At 35.2% G+C, this 20,218-nt stretch overlaps 1 protein-coding gene across 12 annotated transcripts in view; it reads left to right on the forward strand.

Moving 5' to 3' along the window:
* Positions 1 to 20,218, forward strand: part of LOC106884484 (uncharacterized) — a 249,654-nt gene that overhangs the window by 173,690 nt on the left and 55,746 nt on the right. For 11 of the 12 annotated variants that reach the window (XR_016243894.1, XM_089361253.1, XM_089361260.1 and 8 more), the window contains one exon: positions 17,693 to 17,899. Coding sequence is in view for 11 of the 12 variants with exons in the window: in XM_089361253.1 (XP_089217379.1) it covers positions 17,693 to 17,899 (207 nt within the window). In the remaining variant the exon portion in view is untranslated. Of the gene's footprint in view, positions 1 to 12,584; positions 12,813 to 17,692; positions 17,900 to 20,218 lie in introns of those variants that run through there. The other variant, XM_089361262.1, reaches the window with a different exon arrangement.

The raw sequence follows: 20,218 nt of genomic DNA on the forward strand, positions 1-20,218 counted from the left end.
CTCTAGCCAAAGTGGTTAATCGACCCGATAGCAATAGCAACCAAATCTCCCTTAAATTACATTCTACTGTCTTAAAAAAAAAAGGACATACTGGATAATGCAGTCGTGGTTGTCTGCAGAAGGGAGACGAGGTAGACATAGACGGGGCACCTTTGAATATAGATGGACAGAACCGGAGCTGACCTAAGTCGAAAAAGGCAACTTGAACGTGCAAAAGGGGTTTGGCCTCTACGTAGTCGCTCGACCTGCTAGAAACAGCAGGCAAATCTGCCATCGTAATTAAAAAATGATAATGAAATAGTGTAAAACAAACAAGAAAAAAAAAACGGGATGGTCATGTCTGGAATATCCTTTGATTCTAGATCTGCTACATCAGACAACAACAATGTTGCTACATATTTCAATGGAGTCTCTGAAATACGAATCCAGTCTGTCAATGTACACGGTTGTATGTTATGATGTGTGATTTAAAGGAATGCAATCATACTGACTGATGTTTCCCCTATTTTAGGGATGGGTCATTGATTTAATTTCATTGCTTGTCACCAATATATCACCTCTTTTCCGTTAGTGTATAGTTATTTTGGTCAGATTTCAGCAATTTCGAGACGTGAACTAGATACAAATTTACGAAGAAGATCCAGAGTTTTGATTTGATAATGTTAGAAATTTTAATTTTCAATGTTTATAGAACAAACGGTTAAACTCCTGGTTAGTCTGTGAAATGGTTTTTCCTTTCGTGCCTGAAGTTATATGATTATCAGGTTATTTTCTTCTATAAATGTGTGGCTTTATTATTTACAATTTAAGTCTTTGTCCTGTAAATTCTTTCGAATTACGTGTAATTATATTGACTAGGTCAGTGCTTTTCTTTTAACTCTCTCTGTGTGTATATAAATAAATACGATATCGCGTATTGTAAAGAGTGTATAAGATAGCATTTGTGTTGTCAATTTCATTTCACAATATAGTTTTACAGTATAATGTTAAAATGTTATTTTCTGGGCCAGCCTAAACTCAAAATTGTACATACAGTCACTGATACAAACCCTAATGTATTAATTATATCCCTAATTTAATGTACTTCAGCTCTAGGGTTACAATCTCATTTTGTTGTGTGGGGTAGGGTCACCATAACCTTTGTGAAACTGAAAAAAAGACTGCCTTAGAGAGAAAATTGTTAACTGCTGTTCCATGTAAATCTCCTGCTACACCTACTTAAGTCAACAAAGCTGAAAATAGACATCAAGTTTATAGTCAACTATTTTGTATAACTACCCTAGCGCTATCTCCTTCTAGAAAAACAAAGATTTTGTTATCAAAAAGGCCTTCGAGGTGTTTGGTACCATCTGAATGATACACTCATTCTGGTATTGAAGAATTGGATTTTGGTATTTTAGGCAATGAGTATACAGTCATGTTGATGATGAAAGATAAATCTGATGTATTGTTGACTCAATTCATGACAGTTTGGAGGAACAGGAAATTGATAATGATGATGATGACTTCTAAAGATTTCCTTAACTATGCTTTTAGTTCTGTGAACACAATATGAATAAACAATAGTTTAATAATATTCTGTTTACTACCACAAAGTAAAGTTCTTAATTTTCTCATTGCAAATACAATATCCAGTTTGTTAGATTATACTTGAAAGGTTACCCATACATCAAAATATAAGGGTACCTGAAAAGTTTGATGTTCAATCTTCCCATTTTTCTTCAGTCCACATCTAACAACCATACCCCTATGAATCAAGGGAGCCTTTGCTAAGTATAGCAACCATGGAGTAACCCTCAAATCACAACCTTAAAAGAAAATTTAAAAAAATAACATGGTTGTTTACAGCTGGAACATTTTTGATAATTGATTTGTCCAGTCAGTTGATCTCACTCAACACTAATTCTACCCCAGACCCAACCATTCTCACACCTAACAACTATTGCCCATTTGTGTTTGTTTACACAAACATAATCATCTTTCTTCCTCTCTCAGAATTACTTTTCTTGTTTTACTCAACTTCAAATAGTTTTGTTTTTATTTTTACACAACAATAAATTGTATGGTTTTTTTTAAAAACTCAGTACTACTTTGTGTGGTGAATTTGCTAATGAAGTAGGATTGTTAATGCTTTCTAATAGAAATAGTTGAGTAAATATATCCTGTATTCCAAAGGAAGCTGTAAATATATTTGGCTGGAGTGGAAACATATCTTAAAACAAATTATTTTGTTCCTCGACTGAGTTTTGAGATCATTTTTTTAGGTTTTCACACCTAATTTGAGGTTTCTGCTTGACACCCAATTCTATAATATTACATAGTTTCTGTAGTCTTACATTTGTTTTATCTGAAAGCTGCAGTGAAATTGCCCCTGCGGAGGGTAGGGCTTCTGGAATATCTATTAAGAGAGTACCCTAGGTGTAAGTTAATTTACTAACCAGGCATTCAGTGGTTACACAATTGTTGAAAGGGTAAGGGATCATTTAAAATACTTTCAGTTGTAACTTTGTATATTGAGTTTTACCTGGGTTCCATTACTCCCATCTTTATTCTGCATTCACAACTGACATTTCTTCTGTCAAGCTTTCTCTCTCTCTCTTTTTTTTCTTTAATATTCTTAGAAGCAATTCCTACATGATGTTGGCATCTTACTTTCAATCCCAGCTGGTCTGCAATGCCTAGAATACTGCCATGAATTTCTGAAGAGTGGAATCAATTTAAATGCTTAGGTGTATTTATTAAAGTGAAACAGTAGAATTAAGATTCCTAATGATGACCTGTGTTGGTAAAAGCCGTTCAGTGATTTAGTTTTTACAAAGTGAAACTAGTTCCCAACTCTTATCAACCAAATGACTTGCCTGGTTGGTGAGAAAATGTGAAACACTATGTTGACATCTAATTTTGATGCCCGTTTGTTGTCACTTAATTTTACTGTTATTTCTGTTGTCTTTCAGGAAACCATGAACACCACACAGTCACATTTCTCTTTCCCTTCTGAATCTTAGGCCTTGCAGGATAAGTCAGTGTATACAATTTAACAATGGTTAGAACTGGGATTTTTCTCTCAGAAATAGTTTTAACCCTTTCTGAGAGGTGGCTGAAGGTTCAGGTTTGATTTTTAGAAATTATGGTTTAAGTCAAAGGAGGAAGAGTTGTAGTACTCCTGACTTTGTTTCCAATACTTGTGGGAGAGAAATGGTAACGCATTAGAGTCTGTCCCATTGAAGCATAGCTAATTGCTTGCCTAATTTCACTTACAAACAGACTTGGATCAACCTAAAGCATTTGTAGGAAACACTTATCTAAGCTGCCATAGAATGGGATGCGACCAGGAACTTGATCATTTGGTCATACCTGCACTCTCTGCAAAAGGGTCAAGTCTGACTGTTTTTGGTATTAAATTTCAATGAGAAGACATCAAGGCTAATGACTTTCACACGTATAACTGTAGGTAGGTAGGGTCAGTGATTTTTTTTTTTTTTTTTTTTTTTTTTTTGCTAAACCCGCATCAGTCAACAGGAAATCTGCTAAAGTCAGCCCTGAAGGAGTGGTTTGTTGCTTGAATGCTGTGGTAGCTGTGACTTCTTTAAAAAGGTTGCAGGGAGGCACATTGAACTGAGTAATGATATAGAATAATGAGTTTGGTTGCTTTCTTAATATATCATTATTGGTTTATCACCCACTTTTCCATGTGTGCAGACAGAATTTGAGATAGATTTCCTATAGTAGGACGCCCTTCCTGTTGTTACCCTCACCTATTTTCAAGCAAAGTAATATTTTTCTCTGTGGAGGACTGGGAATAGACACCATCAGTATGATAGAAAGGCTCATTTACAACTGACATGCAATATCAAGAGAAGGAAACCTAAGCATACACACACACACACACCATGGGCTCTTTTGAGTTGTCTGTCTTATAATTCCACTCACAAGGTTCTGGCTGTTCTGAGGTTGTCCAAAGTGTTACACAGTAGGATTGAACCTGAAACCATGTGGTTAGGAAGTGAACTTAACTTTGTAGCCACACACAACAAACGTATTGATCTTCATTCTTCTACATTCTGAATTCAAGTTATACCTCTGAGAGTGGAGGGTAGTTGATGGTAAAAGACATTCCATTATTATATTGGTGTCTATACAATCACTCTTCCCACAAATTGTGTCAAGTTTAGCTACCATCATCATCATCATCATCATCATCACTCTTGAATATTATGACCATCTTGACCATTGTCATGGTGGAAGTCATCATTATTTCTTATGTCATTTGTCTTGTTCTCTTTGTTGATTGTTTCTTCCTTAAAGTTATTTCGTTAATATCTTAGTTTATTTTCTGTAAGGTAATGGTGATTAGGACACTCTTTTGGGCCATAGTTGGCAACACTTTGGTCATTCTTGCAATGCCCCCACCCAATCTTTATTTTAAAATTGTTGTAAGGGTTAGCTGGATCTGCCAACCTATATTTTCACTCACTTAATACAATAGAAGAAAGGTTTTAAAGCTAGGTGTCACTTGCCGCATAGATCCATGTGTACACGATTTGGAACAACTTTAACAACTCTGCTACCATTCAGCTGTACACTTGATAATGTAATGGATTATTAAAGTGTATTATACATTACATTCCTGATGACTCAACTAATTCACTAGTCGCCCCCCCATCCCCAACTCCACCACCTCACTATTCATAAATCAACTTTCTCACAAGCCAAACTCTGGTAACATTCTTCTTGGTTTTGAACTAGAAATATATAATAAATATTCGGTGTCCCCTGTTCAATCCTGCTGCCTAGCTAATGTGAACAGCCCTAACTAATAATTAGTTATCTTTATTCTATGTAATTATGTGTTTGCAAAGAGCAAGTTGGTGTAAATTCTTTTAAACTGCTGCCACGAGATTATTGATGTATGACTCAAACACAAACTTCATAATCAGCTTAACTTTTTGAATCCCTTGAAATAGTTGATTTATTGAATAAAGTTAAGTCACTTTTGGTGCCAGCTGTAGTTGGGGGTGGGTGGGTGGGACCGGGGACTATCCTGATATTTATAGTATTTATCTGTTATTCCTGTTACTAAGAAATCTGTCCAGAGGCCTTAACCATGGTTTTGAGAGTTGACAATAATTCCCTTTTTTTTTGTTTTGTTTAAAGATTTTGTCATTTTAGAATCTATTTTAATTCTTTAGCATTTAAACCAGTCATATTCTGCCTGTTTTAAGTTCAAACTGATTAGATCTGGCCTTTCATACTTACCCTACAATGCCATTCTAAAAATATCACATCATTGAAATTTCAAAGCCACAAGATACTGAGTGATTAATTCAAAACATGCAACTAAATAAGCATTAAATAAGCTAAGGTAATCTGATTGCGAAAGGGTTAAGACAGGTGATGTCTTGTAGAAACGTAATCCTTCCCTTTTTTTGTTTTGTTGGTTGTCTTTTCAGGTTTGTTATTCTAAGCACAGATGTTACTGTCTGTGTAAACATGTATTGTAGAGATTGTGGTCGATCTGATGAGGACAGAAGATATTCTGGCATTCCTTCAGTTGTTATTTACTTAGAGGGGGGGGGGTGATGGACATGTTTGTGTGTGTTTGTTTTGTTCTTTCATCATGTTTTGTTTGTGACACAAACTTGGTCTATATGTTGTGTTTGTGTGCAGCACCACTAAATTTCAATTCGTTGGACAATTTGGGTCTTTCATACCAGTTGGATCATTCTCTTATTAACATCAGTAATTTGGTTTATCATAGAATTCTTTTTTTTTTCTCTTCTTCTTTTGGAAGAAGAAAACTATTTTTTGATGACTTATATTTTATGAATTTTCAGGAGATGAGGGTTAATGTTGCTACTGGTGACAGTTTATACTTGGAAATGGGATCTATAAAAAAAAAATGTACTATGATTTTTTTTTTTTTAAATTTTTTTTTTTTTTTTACAGGCAGTTCTGTAGAAATTGAATGTTCGCTTGATATTATATCTTGAGAATTGTTTATCTTGTTTGGCTGCTTAGTTTGTGGACATTGATTAAACCATTTAACTTAGTGTGGTCATTGATTAACCTTTTCCATACCAACACTTGTTAGGATATTCGGTTTACAATTATAAATCGTGTGTTTGATTCCCAGTGGTGCATAGTGTATTTCAACTGAAATTAATACAAAAAGTGAATCTCAGGCCAGCCATGATGCACCAGGGGCCATCCTGCTTATAATTATATTCCACAAACTTTTTAAACTGGTGGAATACACTATGAAGGAGATTTGGCTGCTATTTTTAGCTGGTTGAGCAATCACATAAAGGTTCACTGTTTGCCAGTTTAGATTTAGTAATGCTTAGTGTGTGTGTGTGTGTGTGTGTGTGTGTGTGTGTGACTTGCCAGTGTAATAAGTTGTCTGAGACTGATGTAATGACATGGTGTATAGTTAAGTGAGCCCTCCACTTCGGTCACCAGCATGACTGCCCTCTCCACCGCCCTCCTCTCCTAACCACACCACTTTACTGTTGTGGCTTGTGTGCTATTTCCTATTTCTCCTCTTGCTGCACACTGACTATATAACAACCAGTGTTTTTTCATATCAAACTAGGTGACTGACAGGAAATTCCATTAACTTCTTCCTCTGCCTCCTCCTCCTCTGTTAGTGGGGCCAGGCCATATTGCTGCCTTTCATAACAACTGGCTTTCTTAAAGGCAGATCAGCAAATTAAAGTTAGAAACATTTGTTTTTGCTAATACTGTTTAGATAAATTCATATCTTGTTTGCATTCTTGTCTCACTACGTCTACTATACTTTGGTCATTTACCATATATTGGCAATTATTTTTAAAGAAACATGATAATGAAATAGTTCTGGGTTTATCTTGGCTTATCTTCACAAGCAGGAAAATAATCCTAATTACTTTTGCATTTTTAAAATCTATTTAAAAAAAAAAAAAATCCTATTAAAGCAGTCCTTGTTTTTTTTTGTGTGCATGTTTGATTAAAATCGTGAATTTATCCCTGTTGAGGTCAACTAGACGGATGGATGTCTTGTACCACCATTTCATGAGTGAAGTTAATCAATTAATAACGATTATGTTCTGTTTTAAACTTTTCCCTGTATCACACCAGTATCTGTTGATAGTGTGGCTAATTTTGGGGTCTACTCTCTTGTAAAACAAGAATCCTTCACATTCTAGAAATGTTGCTGCTGTATCCTGTCTGTAAACAGCTGATTATATGTCTGACCCCAAAATCTTAAGATATCTGACATATTTGGTTCCTAATCAACCCCCTACTTTCTTAGTTATATCTTCAAGCACATTGCAATGACAGGATTACTCAACAGCAATACTCGTATTATTTTTAAATTTCTCCTCACTTCTGCTGACTGTTTCGGTATTCAACCACCCACCCACCAGTAATGATAATAATGAAGTCGATAATTTTAATTATTTCGTAAATTTAAGCACACATGATTTTCGTTTTTTGGTAGTAGTAATCTTGAATAGATGGTGGTGGTGCACAGATCTTTAAAAAATTGTACTCCAAGAACTTATTTTTAGCCTGTTCTGGTTTATGGCTTTTTTCCATGCTAGTTTATTTATGTTTGGTCTGTTGATAGGAATCTCTGCGACTCAAATATCATGCAACATGGAACATTTCTTCTGTAAACCGACTACTGGAAGCCTATTTGTAATCATTAACTTAATTTTTTTTTGTTTTAATTTCTAAATATTGGTCAATTAAAATAAACAGGCCTCTATCTTGCTATCTGTGTGAAGTTATTTGATATGGAATTAAAAATGAGGAACTATTAAGGGAGCTGATAGTTCTTGTTTTATATATTTTCTTGAAATGTATCCGGATTTTGTAGATTTTTTTTTCTTTAAAAAGCCTCTGCAGCCCTGAAGTAGGCCGACAGCCGTGTCAGTTGTTGTTGTGTGTAAGATAAGGTGATGGCCGTAAACCTGATATTTCATTATGTTGGGGGAGGTTAACCAGGGCCCACATTCACTGAATAAATATTTTCATCCCCTATGTTAGTTTAATATTGAAAATGGTTTTGGTGTGTCCTGGAGTTAGCCATGTTTTAAATCCCATTGGATTAGCTGTTGGTATTGTTTAGCCATGGGTCAGCTTCGACTGTGAATGCCTTTAGTTCAGATGCAGTCCAGCCATGCCTGTCCCTCTCTTTCCTGAAGCATATAGGACCATATCAGCCAATGTGGCCTTTTTGTTTTCATTAGAAGGTAAAATGTGACTTGAGGGTGAGTTGGCTGTTATTTCAAGCAGGTTGAATGACCATACAGTGGCTCCATTGTTAATTTGATAACATTAGCTGCATGCAATAGATTGTATTTGATGTGTTTATTTAAAAGTTAAACTAATTCAATAAATTCAGTTACTATGAGGGATGAAAATTTAAACTTTTAGGCTCTGGAACTCTAATTGGTAGTATTTTATAAATTAGTGATGCAGGCCATTATTACTTACCTTGTATTGAAGAAGTTTCATTAATGTTTACCAAGGATAATTCTCATCTGTCAGTATTTAATGTTTTGTAATAGGGCTGTGATAAAAGATTGATCAAACTGTTGTCCTTTCAATAAAATTGATTGATTGAGCTTAGTAGTTTGATCAATAAATCAGTCATCTCTGATTGAAGTAAATAATTTAGTTGGATGCTGTGATCAATGGGAAATAATCAAACCTCATATATAATAAAATAGGTTTTGTGTCACTGTAACCATTGTTAGCAACCTATGATGCTTTTTGTTAGCAACTTATAATGCTTTTCAAAACTTTCATTCAGTGTTTCAGATTCTAATTGTTCTAGAAATTGGCAAAGTGGCTGTCAATAATATTTTGTAACCTTTAGCTGTGTATCTTTTGTTTTCAGAGTCTGAATATTGTAGAGGTTAACATTTCCATTTAATCTTCTGCAGTTGTAAAATAAGTACCTGTCGCATAAAAGTTTAACAAATATATATATATGCTGTACACAAAACATGTTTCTACGTATAGAGAGCTCTTACATACTTTTTATTATACTTGGCAACACATAAAGCATATTTATATAGACAGAGGTCTCACTTATATATTGAACACATGAGCCAGCTCCCTCCAATCCACCAGGAGTAAAGGAAAGTAAAATAATTGCACATTGAGAACATGTGAATAAAGATTTGTTGAAGGCAAGGATTATTTTATTTATCCTGTTGAGCTTGTTTAGATGGCCAACGAGCTTTAATGATGTTACCTAAATAAGTATGATGTTGGTTTGGTGTGAAGTATTGGATTCTCCTATAAAAAGAATTGCTGTTATGGATAAATATTTTTTTCTGATTGGCAGGTTTACTTTATAAAGATAAGTAGGAAACGGTTGATACAGTCGGAGTTGAGTCTATTTAGATTTGGAGATATTGTTTTCAGTCATGTTTATTTGTTTGTCTGTGGACAAGATATCTCAAGAACTGCTGGATGGATTCAGATGAAACTTTCAAGGTTGTTTGGCCTTGTGACTGGCATGAACTGATTAGATTTGAGGATTGATTTGGTACTGGACAAGGATTCTGGATTATTTTTCTGTTTTTTTTACTTAATTTTTTAGAGCAGTTGGGTTCATTTTTAGTTTTCTTGTTTGTGAGAGCAGTTGAGTTTATTTCAGATATTCTCATTTTGGTTTTGATCCTGTTATATGTTGCTGTTTCACTGCACTCAATGCTATTGCCTTTGAGTAAAGCATAAACAACTACCCCCCTCCAAACAATACAGGGTATTTTTACATGTATATAAGAAAATTGTTTAAATTTTGAGCTATTCTTCTGTACAAGACAATGCCAAATCATATGAAAAGTAATAATGTTGAGTTTTTAATTTGTCCTATTGAGTAATTTACTGAAGTTAGTCACAGATCTTGAGATATTGAAAATCTCTTAATTATTCATTGTTAGTTTTATTCCAAATGATTGATAATTATCATCATTATATTAACATGGACCAGTTGGAATTTGTTGAGACATAAGGTTGGATGACCTTCCCGTCTCCAACCTTTACCTGTTTCCAAGCAAGGTAATATCCCTCCACCCCCTCTAGATTTTCATAGGACATTGGCAATAAATGACACTGCTTGCACGACAGTGACACTCACTCACAGCTATGACATGTGATGTCTTGTATTCACTGGCAACGGTAGTTATATTAATATTGAAAAAATTGTTATTTCTGAGATTTGTTGCCTGTGAGTTTTTGATTTGATGGAATGTCTAAAGTTTGAGCTTGCTGGATCATGGAATTGGAACATGAATAAAAATAAGGCTAAATAACATTTCATTGCGGCAATGGCTCCACTGTTGATTTTCTTATCTTCTTTCAATGGTCTGTCTATTCAGTTTCCTAGCTTAATGATGAGACCAACTAAAAAGTGGTTTGGAATTCTTGAGATAACTATCAATTAAACAAATACAAATAGGCATTTAGTTTTTGAAGTTACTAGTAGAAGCTGAAGATAAAAACGGACAGTGTTTACCCTATGTGTGCTTCTGAAATGGTTCTTTTAGAAACTGAATTAGAATTCCAGTAATTTGTGACTTACTAGCCAGAAGGGCTTATTGTAAATAGTAAATATTTTTTTGAAAAACAAGAGCCATTTGATAAGTTTGGTACATACTTATTGAGATGGATAACATGTCATAGAAGTAGGAGTTTTATTCTCATTAAAGTTTGATTGAAAAAAAAATGTAAATTTCAAGTCAGTCTGTGCCTATTCAGTTTCTATCCTCCCCAACTTGGTTGGACAAAGCTGAAATAGACAAGTCCTTGTCTGTCTCTTGTAATGTCCAATGACAAGTGATAGTTATGAGGAATGTAAGGAGGAATGTTAGTGTTCATTCAGTAATATTTTTACTTAACAGCAACAATCACAGAGCATTCTTGAAATGATTAAAGTCATTGTTTTGAAAGTATGTCATGAATGCTTTCCTGTTCAGTTTTTCACTAGGACAGTGGAACAAACAGTGGTGCTTTCTTCAACCTGTTTTGTCAAAGTTTTAACATAGACTGTTCAACTGAAATTCTTAAACTCGTGTGCAATTATTTTTTACTATTAATTGGCTTTTGTGTAGAGTTTGTAGCCATGTAATAAAGATTTATGAAAGTTAGAATAAAATATTATAAACATCACAAACAAAAGCAGCAACCTATTAAAGAACATTGTATTATAAATATTGTTAATTGGTTCTTGGCTGTTGGTAATTCATTTAAAATGAATTCCTCTCTATTTGTTACTTCATGTAAGTGGGTGTCAGAAGGTTTTCATACATGAAGTAATATTATTATTATCATTAAACATGGCTGAAGTAGAATACAAGATGATGGGGTGGCAGTGACTAAAAGTGGATGACTAATAATGCTTTCTCATTTTCCTAGCAAGGCACTTAACTTTTGTAAATAGGTAGCATAAAGTCTTAATATTAGTTCCTTGCTCTAATCTGTAGGGATGTTGTATAATTGGTCAATGCTGAGCTGAAATCCAACCATGGGCCACTTGAAAATGAGATGAAAACTGCAGATAAGATTATCATCATCTCAGATATAGCTGAGTGACTAAAATATTGGGTTATTTGCTTTTAGTTTGAAAGTTCAAATCCACTGAGGATGTTATTTTCTTCTGAGGACAGTTCTGCATTTGGTGGTTCACCTAGATGTTGGGAATAGGGACCAAGGCATCTGTGAGCAGGCACACTTGATAAATTGATGTCATACCCATGGTATTGTATATCTTATTCTACCATGGGCCATGTGGGACTTTATGATACACTTAGCTTATCGTCCAACACCGGAAGGCAAGAGCTGCAAGTAATTCTGCTTGGCATTTCATCTGATGCTCTAATAACTCCTCTAACTTTCTCTCTTTCTCTCTCTCTCTCTCTCTCTCTCTCTCAAATACTCAGCCATTAATTCATTAATGTAATAATGGTTTCTAAGTTTGGCAGAAAGCCACACATTTGTGGAGGAGGAGGAAGAGGAAAATAATCAATTAGAACCAACTGAAATAAGTAATCAGTTGACTCAACCCTTCTAAATCATTTATTGGCAGAAGAGAAACTGGAATTTACTAGAATATCACTGAGCCAGTGGACAATGTTTTGAAATTCATTGTTGTTGTTGCTTTAGAAAGTGATGGGCAGTTTGTGGGAGCAAGCAGTGCATATCTATGGTTTGTGGTTGAGGAACTTTCAGGTCTGATGTATTTTCCTTTGGAGAGTCTTCACCGTTATAAATAATAAATGGTCTCTAAGAAAGGTAAATCTGATGTTGTAAAGTCTAGCATTTGTGTAAGTGAAGAAGATTTCAGCTGGGTGATACTTCTAAGCAGCTGTGGGCTGTGTTTTCTTGATATGTTTTTAGATGCTGGTTACGTGCTAGTCTTCTGCATAGGAATGTTTGGTTAGTTACAACAGTGACTGGATTGTTAAGCCAGAAAAGGAACAATGTGTGTGTGTGTGTGTGTGAGAGAGAGAGAGAGAGAGAGATGTATGAAATACGCCGAAGTTGGCAGAAGAATGAGGGTCAGAGAAACCCTTCATTGATGCACATTATTGAAATATGTGGTGTAGGGGGTGGGGGAAAAGGTGAAGTTGATAAGCAGGAAGCTTTCTGTTGAAAATTTCTTCTTCCTTTAGATCAGTCGTCTCACATAAAGAGTCTTGTCTTGTAAACCAGTGGTTGTTGGGTTTTTACTGAAATATATCAACTACATTAACATCAATATTTATCAGCTTCCAAAAATGGCTATTGCAAGTGTAGGAACCAATAAAACTCTGGTATTGTACACTAGTTTTTCTTTATAATTTTTATTTTCTGTACTCAACATATTTCAGGTGATAAAAAAAAAAAAAAATTGAAAAAATTTGTTTTGGTTCATAATTTAAAAACCCAGAAAAATTATTTTCCTTCCAAGTTAGTTTACTTTACAGTTCTATATTTAAGAGATGAGGAATTATGAGCATTATGGATGTTTGTCTTCATCTTGTTTGTTGTTAACACAACGTTTCGGCTGATATACTCTCCAGCCTTCTTCAGGTGTCTTGGGGGAAATTTCGAACCTGGGTTCACATTTCTAAGGTATTTTTTGATATTATTGTTATTGTTTAGGTCACTGCTTGGTATCGAACTCGGAATCTTGGGGTTAGTAGCCTACACTCTTAACCCCAAGATTCCGAGTTTGATTCCAAGCAGTGACCTGAATAATAATAATAACAACAATAATAATAATAATGATAATAATAATAATGATAATATCGAAAAATACCTTAGGAATGAGAACCCAGGTTCGAAATTTCCCCAAGACATCTGATGAAGGTGGGAGGGTATATCAGCGAAAATGTTGTGTTAACAACAAACAAGATGAGGACAAATATCTGTCGAATGTAAATAATGTTAGTTTACTTTGTGTTGTGAACATTTTTTTTGTTGACATTCCTGTCTTTAGTGATTTTTAAACTATTTGAGGAAAACAAAAACAAGTTATCACTTTGGCATTACATCAACCAGAAATACAACTGTTTAACTTGAGAGCTTCTATTGATAAGTTACCCCCTGAATTGAAAGCACGAGCTATAAATTATAACTTGTTATGGTATATTGGGTTTCATGTTCATTGAATTTTGTTTTACATGGCAAACAGTGAGAAAATATAATAAGGACATATTTCATATAGGAATAACTTGGAATAAATTTGGTAAATATTTTGAAGGCCTGAAAGCAACGTTATCATTTGTAGAACTGCCATGAACCACATTGGGATGTTACCAGGATTGTCCTCCTGCTTTAGGAAAGCATCTTCATCGGTCCATTGCTAATGAGATTGGACTTGAAATATATTCAAGGCATTGCTGTGTAATTCCAGCAATCAAAATATTCATCCTTGTATTGATCTTAGAATAAGAAAGTAAGATCAAACTTTTGTACAAATACGTGACATCAGCATTCTAATGATAGAATATCAAATTTGGTTCTTTTTAAAATTATTGTAATTATTATGGTAATTGGTATGTGTAGCGCTAGTGTTGTCAGACATTACTATTGAAATGACTGAGTTGTTTGAAGAATTCCTGGGTCTGTGGTTTATTAATAATTGATTAAAGTTGGAATTCATTATTTACATTTCCATATGAAACAAATGAGTACATCTATTTTTCTTTTTTTTTACATCTCATTAAAGAAATTGTTAGTTGGTTGTCACCAAAATCTTTAGTTTGGTCATATTGGAGCAGTGGTGTCTATTTTAAGCTTTCATGCTATTTTTTAAGAGATTTTATATTTTTTTGTAATTCTTGATATGGATTAGCAAATATTGATCCATCATAATTGGCTAACTGAGTAACTACTGAATGATTATGTATTGATTGGGTTGGGCTTTCAGTGGCAAACTTGGTTTTTGTTTCTCTATTTGAATATTAACTGTAACAAATATATACTTGTGTGTGTGTGTGTGTGTGTGTGTGTGAGAGAGAGAGAGAGAGAGAGGGAGAGGGAGAGGGAGAGGGAAGAATTTGAAAAAATAACACCTGAAGATGGTAGGATACTATACTGATTCAGAGTTTGTGAAGATAAAAACAAGATTTAATCTAAGCAATGCTATATATGTTTGTTTGTTTTTTTTTGTTCTTTTTTTACATCCTATACACAATTCCTTTGGCACGTTCTGTTAAATGAAGGCCAAGTTTAACTCACATACACACACATCTGGTAATCACGTTACTAGTTTCTTCCTCTTTTCTCAACTTCTGTTTTGTCATTATTATCAGATTGAAGTCTTGTAAGAAACTTGAAACTTGTTCTCATTTTAGTGAGAACAATGTTTTATTCACCTCTGACTGTAAACAACTACACAAATGGAGAACAACGACTATATATGTTCCCTGTCCCCACCCACCCTGCACCCAAGAAGGCTTTGTTGCAAAGTGTTCTGTTACAGATGTTCTACAAGCGCTATTAAACCTTGACTAATATAATGCCTCTCAAAGTTACAATTCCCTAGATCATTAGTGATGCTGAACTTAGTTTATAGCCCTTGATGTTATGGGATCAGATTCAGCCAAAGTGGACTTAGTTTTTCATCCTTCTGGGGTTGATATCTGGCTCTTCTCCCACCCTAGAATTTCTGGCTGAAAGCTTCATGCCTGGTTTTAACATTTCATTAATAAATACTGGAAACCCTTGAATTAACCAATAATTCTTTTTTATTATTTTGGTTTGAGGAAGTGTTTGTCACTATAAGCCCTCCAAGAGCTGGATGAAGGACTCTATGCCCCATGCTCTCCAGGGGCTCTCTGAGACTGCTGAGATGGACATAGTTGATGTTACTCTTGAACAGTTGCAGGAAAGCTGCTTGCAGAAATCGAAACACTGAGAGCTAATATTCCGGGGGAGAAAGGACTGTGTGGAGCAGTTAGTGCAGGACCTTGGGTGGGGCACTGGAGGACACAATATGGGGGAAGAGGAAATACAAATGAACTGAGAGTGTCGAAGTAGATGTGGTAGGAGACCGGTTAACTACAGGGAGTAGAGGCCATTGTAGTAGTGGTAGAGAGAATAGAGAGTAGGCAGCAGGTTTGTGATTGACTGTATGCCAATCAGCTGAGTAGCCATTTTCTGTATGTGGCCTAACAATGTGTGTGTGTGTGTGTGTGTGTGTGTAGCCGTAGCAGCACTGTCTCAGGTGTGACACCACTATTGTAAGTCTCACCTGCTATTTATGTGATTGTCTCACTACTTGGATACATTCCAAAACACTTTTTAAAATTCTATTTCCACCACATTTTATATTGGTTTCAGTTTTGTTGATGTTAGTTCTTCTAATTGCATTTCTCTTACCTTCTAACATTGACAATGGTAAAGGTTATCCCCCAGTATTTAATAGTAATATTATCCAATAACTGTTGTTAGTTTGTGATAAACACCAGATGGGGGTTTGATAGTTTTCTTCACATGCTTTCTATGGTTATTATTGCTTCTGTACCAAATTGACTCAGTGCAGCAAGTCTGTTCCATTTATCTTTATTCAACAACAGCCTCTTCCATTTCCTTGTTGTCACTCTCCTCACCAATGTCTGTCTGTCTGTCTGTCTTGTCTTAAGTTCCTTCACCAATAAATTTGATATCTTTAACAGTTCTTACTTTAGACTTCAAATATTCTTTCATTTGTTCTTTTATCTTTCCCTCTGGTGTTGATGATAGTAATTCTCAACCTAGCGGGTCACAAGTGGAACCAGCTATCAACTGTGTAGAAATGGTAACTGCTAGAAATAGCAGCCAGATTTCTCTTAAAATCACACCTGACTGTCTTAAAAAAGATGGTAAAAATCACATTGACTAATCATCATTGTTTAACATCCGTTTTCCATGCTGGCATGGGTTGGATGGTCTGGTTGAGGCCTAGAGAGCCAGTAGCTACACCAGGCACCAATCTGATCTGGCAATGTTTCTACAGCTGGATGCCCTTCTTAACGTGGGTGTTTTTCACCTGCCACCGGCACAGGAGCCAGCCAGGTGGGTCTGGCATTGATCATGTTTGGGTAGTGCTTTTTACCTGCCACTGGCACGGGGGCCAGCCAGGTGGGTCTGGCATTGATCGCGTTTGGATAGTGCTTTTTACATGCCACCAGTATGGGAGCCAGTCAGGGGGTACAGGCATTGGCCATGTTCGGATGGTGCTTTTTATGTGGCACAGGAGCCAGTCAGGCAGACCACTCTTAAAATCACACCGGACTGTCTTAAAAAAGATGGTAGAAATTACATTGGCTAATGCAGTATTAAAAAATGGGATGATCACGGCAGGATCCTTTATAGATCTGCTCAATCAGGGATCCTTGATAGATCTGCCTTTTCCTTCGGATGGATATGCAAAAGCAAAAAGGAGAAAAAGGAGGTGCTATAGCATTATTAAGGTTTTGGGTAATTATATTATTAGCACTTTGTTCCTAATAAGATTTACCTTATCTGTTACAGAAATAGTCCCATGAATGTCTGGGGTTGATGAAAAAATTTATAATCCTGCCTACTATAGAGGTACAAGGCCTGAAATTTTGGGAGAAGGGGTAGGTCGATTACATCAACCTAGTACTCAACTGGTACTTATTTTACCAAATTATTATTATTAATAATAATAATAATAATAACAATGACTCTGAGTAAGCAGTTTGGTCAACTGTTTGGCTTATCTTTAGAATTGTCTCAATAGTTCTTCAGACTACTTTCACTCTGTAAAGTTATTGAACATGTAGCTGTCTGATTGATCTCTTAATTGTTGTTTATTATTGTCTTAATGGCTTGTCCAGGTTGCCAACATTCATTAACATTTGAACAATTTCAATCATTTCTTAGAATGTTTTCTGACCAAAACTGAAAAAGAAATGAAATATGAGTATTTTTGAGAGAGAGGGAGATGAAATACTTCTGTTGTCCAGTATTTTTCCTTCCCAATTAAACAATTATTTTAACCAGCAAAATTCAATTATGTTTCACCATAATTATTGATTTGTAATTGTTTTTAACTTCAGAAGTTATCTCTTAAAAACTCAGTGAATATTGATTTAATTAATACTAACATGTTATCATAGAACTGAAATCAATATTGTGTAATATTGCATTTTGAAACTTATATATTCTTTTTTTAAAATTTTTTTTCTTTAATTTTCAGGCCATTTTGCGGGCCAGTGATGCTTCCATGGGCCGTTCTCTGAGCCCTTCTCCTCCTGAACAGCGGATGCCCCGCCCAGTGTCATATATTCGACCACTTGGAAAACAAATTATACCGCCAGAATCTATTTCCTGTAATAAAACACTGGGAGAAGGGGAATTTGGGATTGTTCAGCAGGGAATATGGACCACAGAGAACAATGACAAGGTAAGACAAGCTTTCTTTTGAGAATCTTCTCTGGACTTGCATTCATTGAATGAGATTTCATGAGTTTTTGTGTGAATACTTATTGTCTTTTAGACAAAAACTGAGTTGCATTTTATTTCAAATTAGGAGAATGTTCTAGAAATTCCTAATGTAACCTGCTCTGAAACGTTCCTCTCACCGAATGTCTCTAGAACCTTCATTGGTAGATTAGTTTGAATATAAACTTAGCCTTTTAAGATAGGATGTTTTGAGAAAGTTTTGACTGCTAATTTTAGCAGGTGTAACCTGGACTTCCACACTGCATCCAGTGAAATAATGAATAATATAGTCCTTTATTGAGCAGAGGAATGGTATATCTGCAACAGCAGTACTGTGCTTCTTTTGTCATTTGACTGGCTTTTTACATGCCATACATTACATTAAATCAGAGCTGATCTAAATGCTGCTGCTACTACCACCACCAATGCCAATGACAGAAATACTTGGCTGATCTTGAAGTAAACACCACCAACTTTTACAACTGACTTGTTTAACATGTGATGAAAGAAAAATTGAAGCAGTGACCATCCAGTTTTTTCTTCAGGCAGTGGAATACATTAACTAATAGTAGTTGTATGCTGTCAACTTGATGTTGACAGTCCCATGAAGGGAATAATACTACTGTTGGTTTGACCTAGGAAGCTGCACTGCTTTCTGTCGGCCTTGACACATTTCCTGTGTCCTTATGATGAAGAGCAAAGACTCAGAAACATGTCTGGATGCAGGCTTAGCTAGGTGGAGGTGCTTGTCTGTCTTTGGATTATTGGGGTTTATGTGTGTTTTATTTTACATTTGTTATTGTTTAGTTGTAAGGAAATCTGAGAGACAATACAATCATGATTATCCTTTTTGAATATTCAAGCCTATACATTATTCAGTATGTTACCCCACTTTGGTAGGTTGTGATGTGAAGGAGATTTTGCTTCTATTGTAGTAATTTTGACATGTCTGGTTGATTTGTTTTCTCTATTTATAGCAAATAAAGTCAAAAGTTGTTGTTGTTAAGGCAATTTCTAATGTTTTATGTTTGTTTGTTGTTGTGTGGGAACTATTTGACATGGAGACTGAATTAGCTTTGTTTAATATTTCTTAGTTTTCTCTTATTGTTATTTTTAGTGAAACTTCATGTTGCCTTTCCTGTAATTCAGAGCTCTGACTAACCATTTATCTGTTTATGTGAATAAATATTTGTTCATTGTTTTGCTGCTGAGAATTTGTATTTATGTGGTAATTTGAAGAGGCGTCAAAATGTCCATAGTCGTCTTAGGTTGTTCTCCATTAACAACTTGTGAGATGGTGTGCACTTGGTGTAGCCATAGTCATTTTAGACACCCCCAAGGATAACAAGTGGAGGGCAGTCACTGTCCAGTTGATTTGTTTCAAATGTGAACAGGAAGTCAGTATGTGAGGGACAAGCTTCCTACAGGCTGTGTGTGTGTGTTTGAAATTACATTATTAGCACAACATATTTTGTTGTGTGTATTTTCATTTGTTGAATTATGTGAATAAATTTGTCATCCGATGTGACATTTTACGAAAATAAGATATTTTATTCCCAAGTTAGTTTCTTCTTGTCTATTTTTTTTTTTTTAATGACAAGATTAAAGTAAATATTTTACAAACAGTAAATGATAATAGCCAGAGTTGGTGACTTTTTCATTGAACTTCATATTGTCCCTTAGTCAGTGTCGAGTTAAATAGACATAAAATGATAATGTGTCCTTTTCAGTCGACAATTGTTGTTTATTGTTGATTTACTCGACTGAATGTCAATGTAATTCTTTCTAGTGAAACTGTTAGAATATGAGCCAACACTGGTGAATGCAATCACAAGGCAACATGAAATTTCACTAAAAATAACAACGTCAGTAAATTGTCTCGTGTTGTCTGTTAAACCTTTCTCAGCAAAGAGTTCAGCTTCATTATGATGAAACGAAAAGAAAGAAAAAAAAAACTGAAGGCAGACAAAATGACGATGGGTTTACCTTTTCTCTTTTACTTGTTTCAGTCATTAGACTGCAGCCATGCTGGAGCACTGCCTTGAACAATTTTTAGTCAAGTGAATTGACTCTAATACTTTTATTTTATTAAGGCTGGTACTTATTCTATTGGGCACTTTTGCTGAGCCACTAAGTTCCAGTACAGGGATGTAAACACACCAACCCAGGTTGTCATGCAGGTTTCTTTCAGTTTCTGTCTATCAAATGCAATCACAAGGCTTTGGTTGATCCAAGGCTACAGTAGAAGACTCTTCCCCAATGTGCCACACTGGGGGACTGA

The sequence above is a fragment of the Octopus bimaculoides genome, chromosome 12 (genome assembly GCF_046866305.1).
Source record: "Octopus bimaculoides isolate indiv1 chromosome 12, ASM4686630v1, whole genome shotgun sequence".
NCBI lineage: Eukaryota > Metazoa > Mollusca > Cephalopoda > Octopoda > Octopodidae > Octopus > Octopus bimaculoides.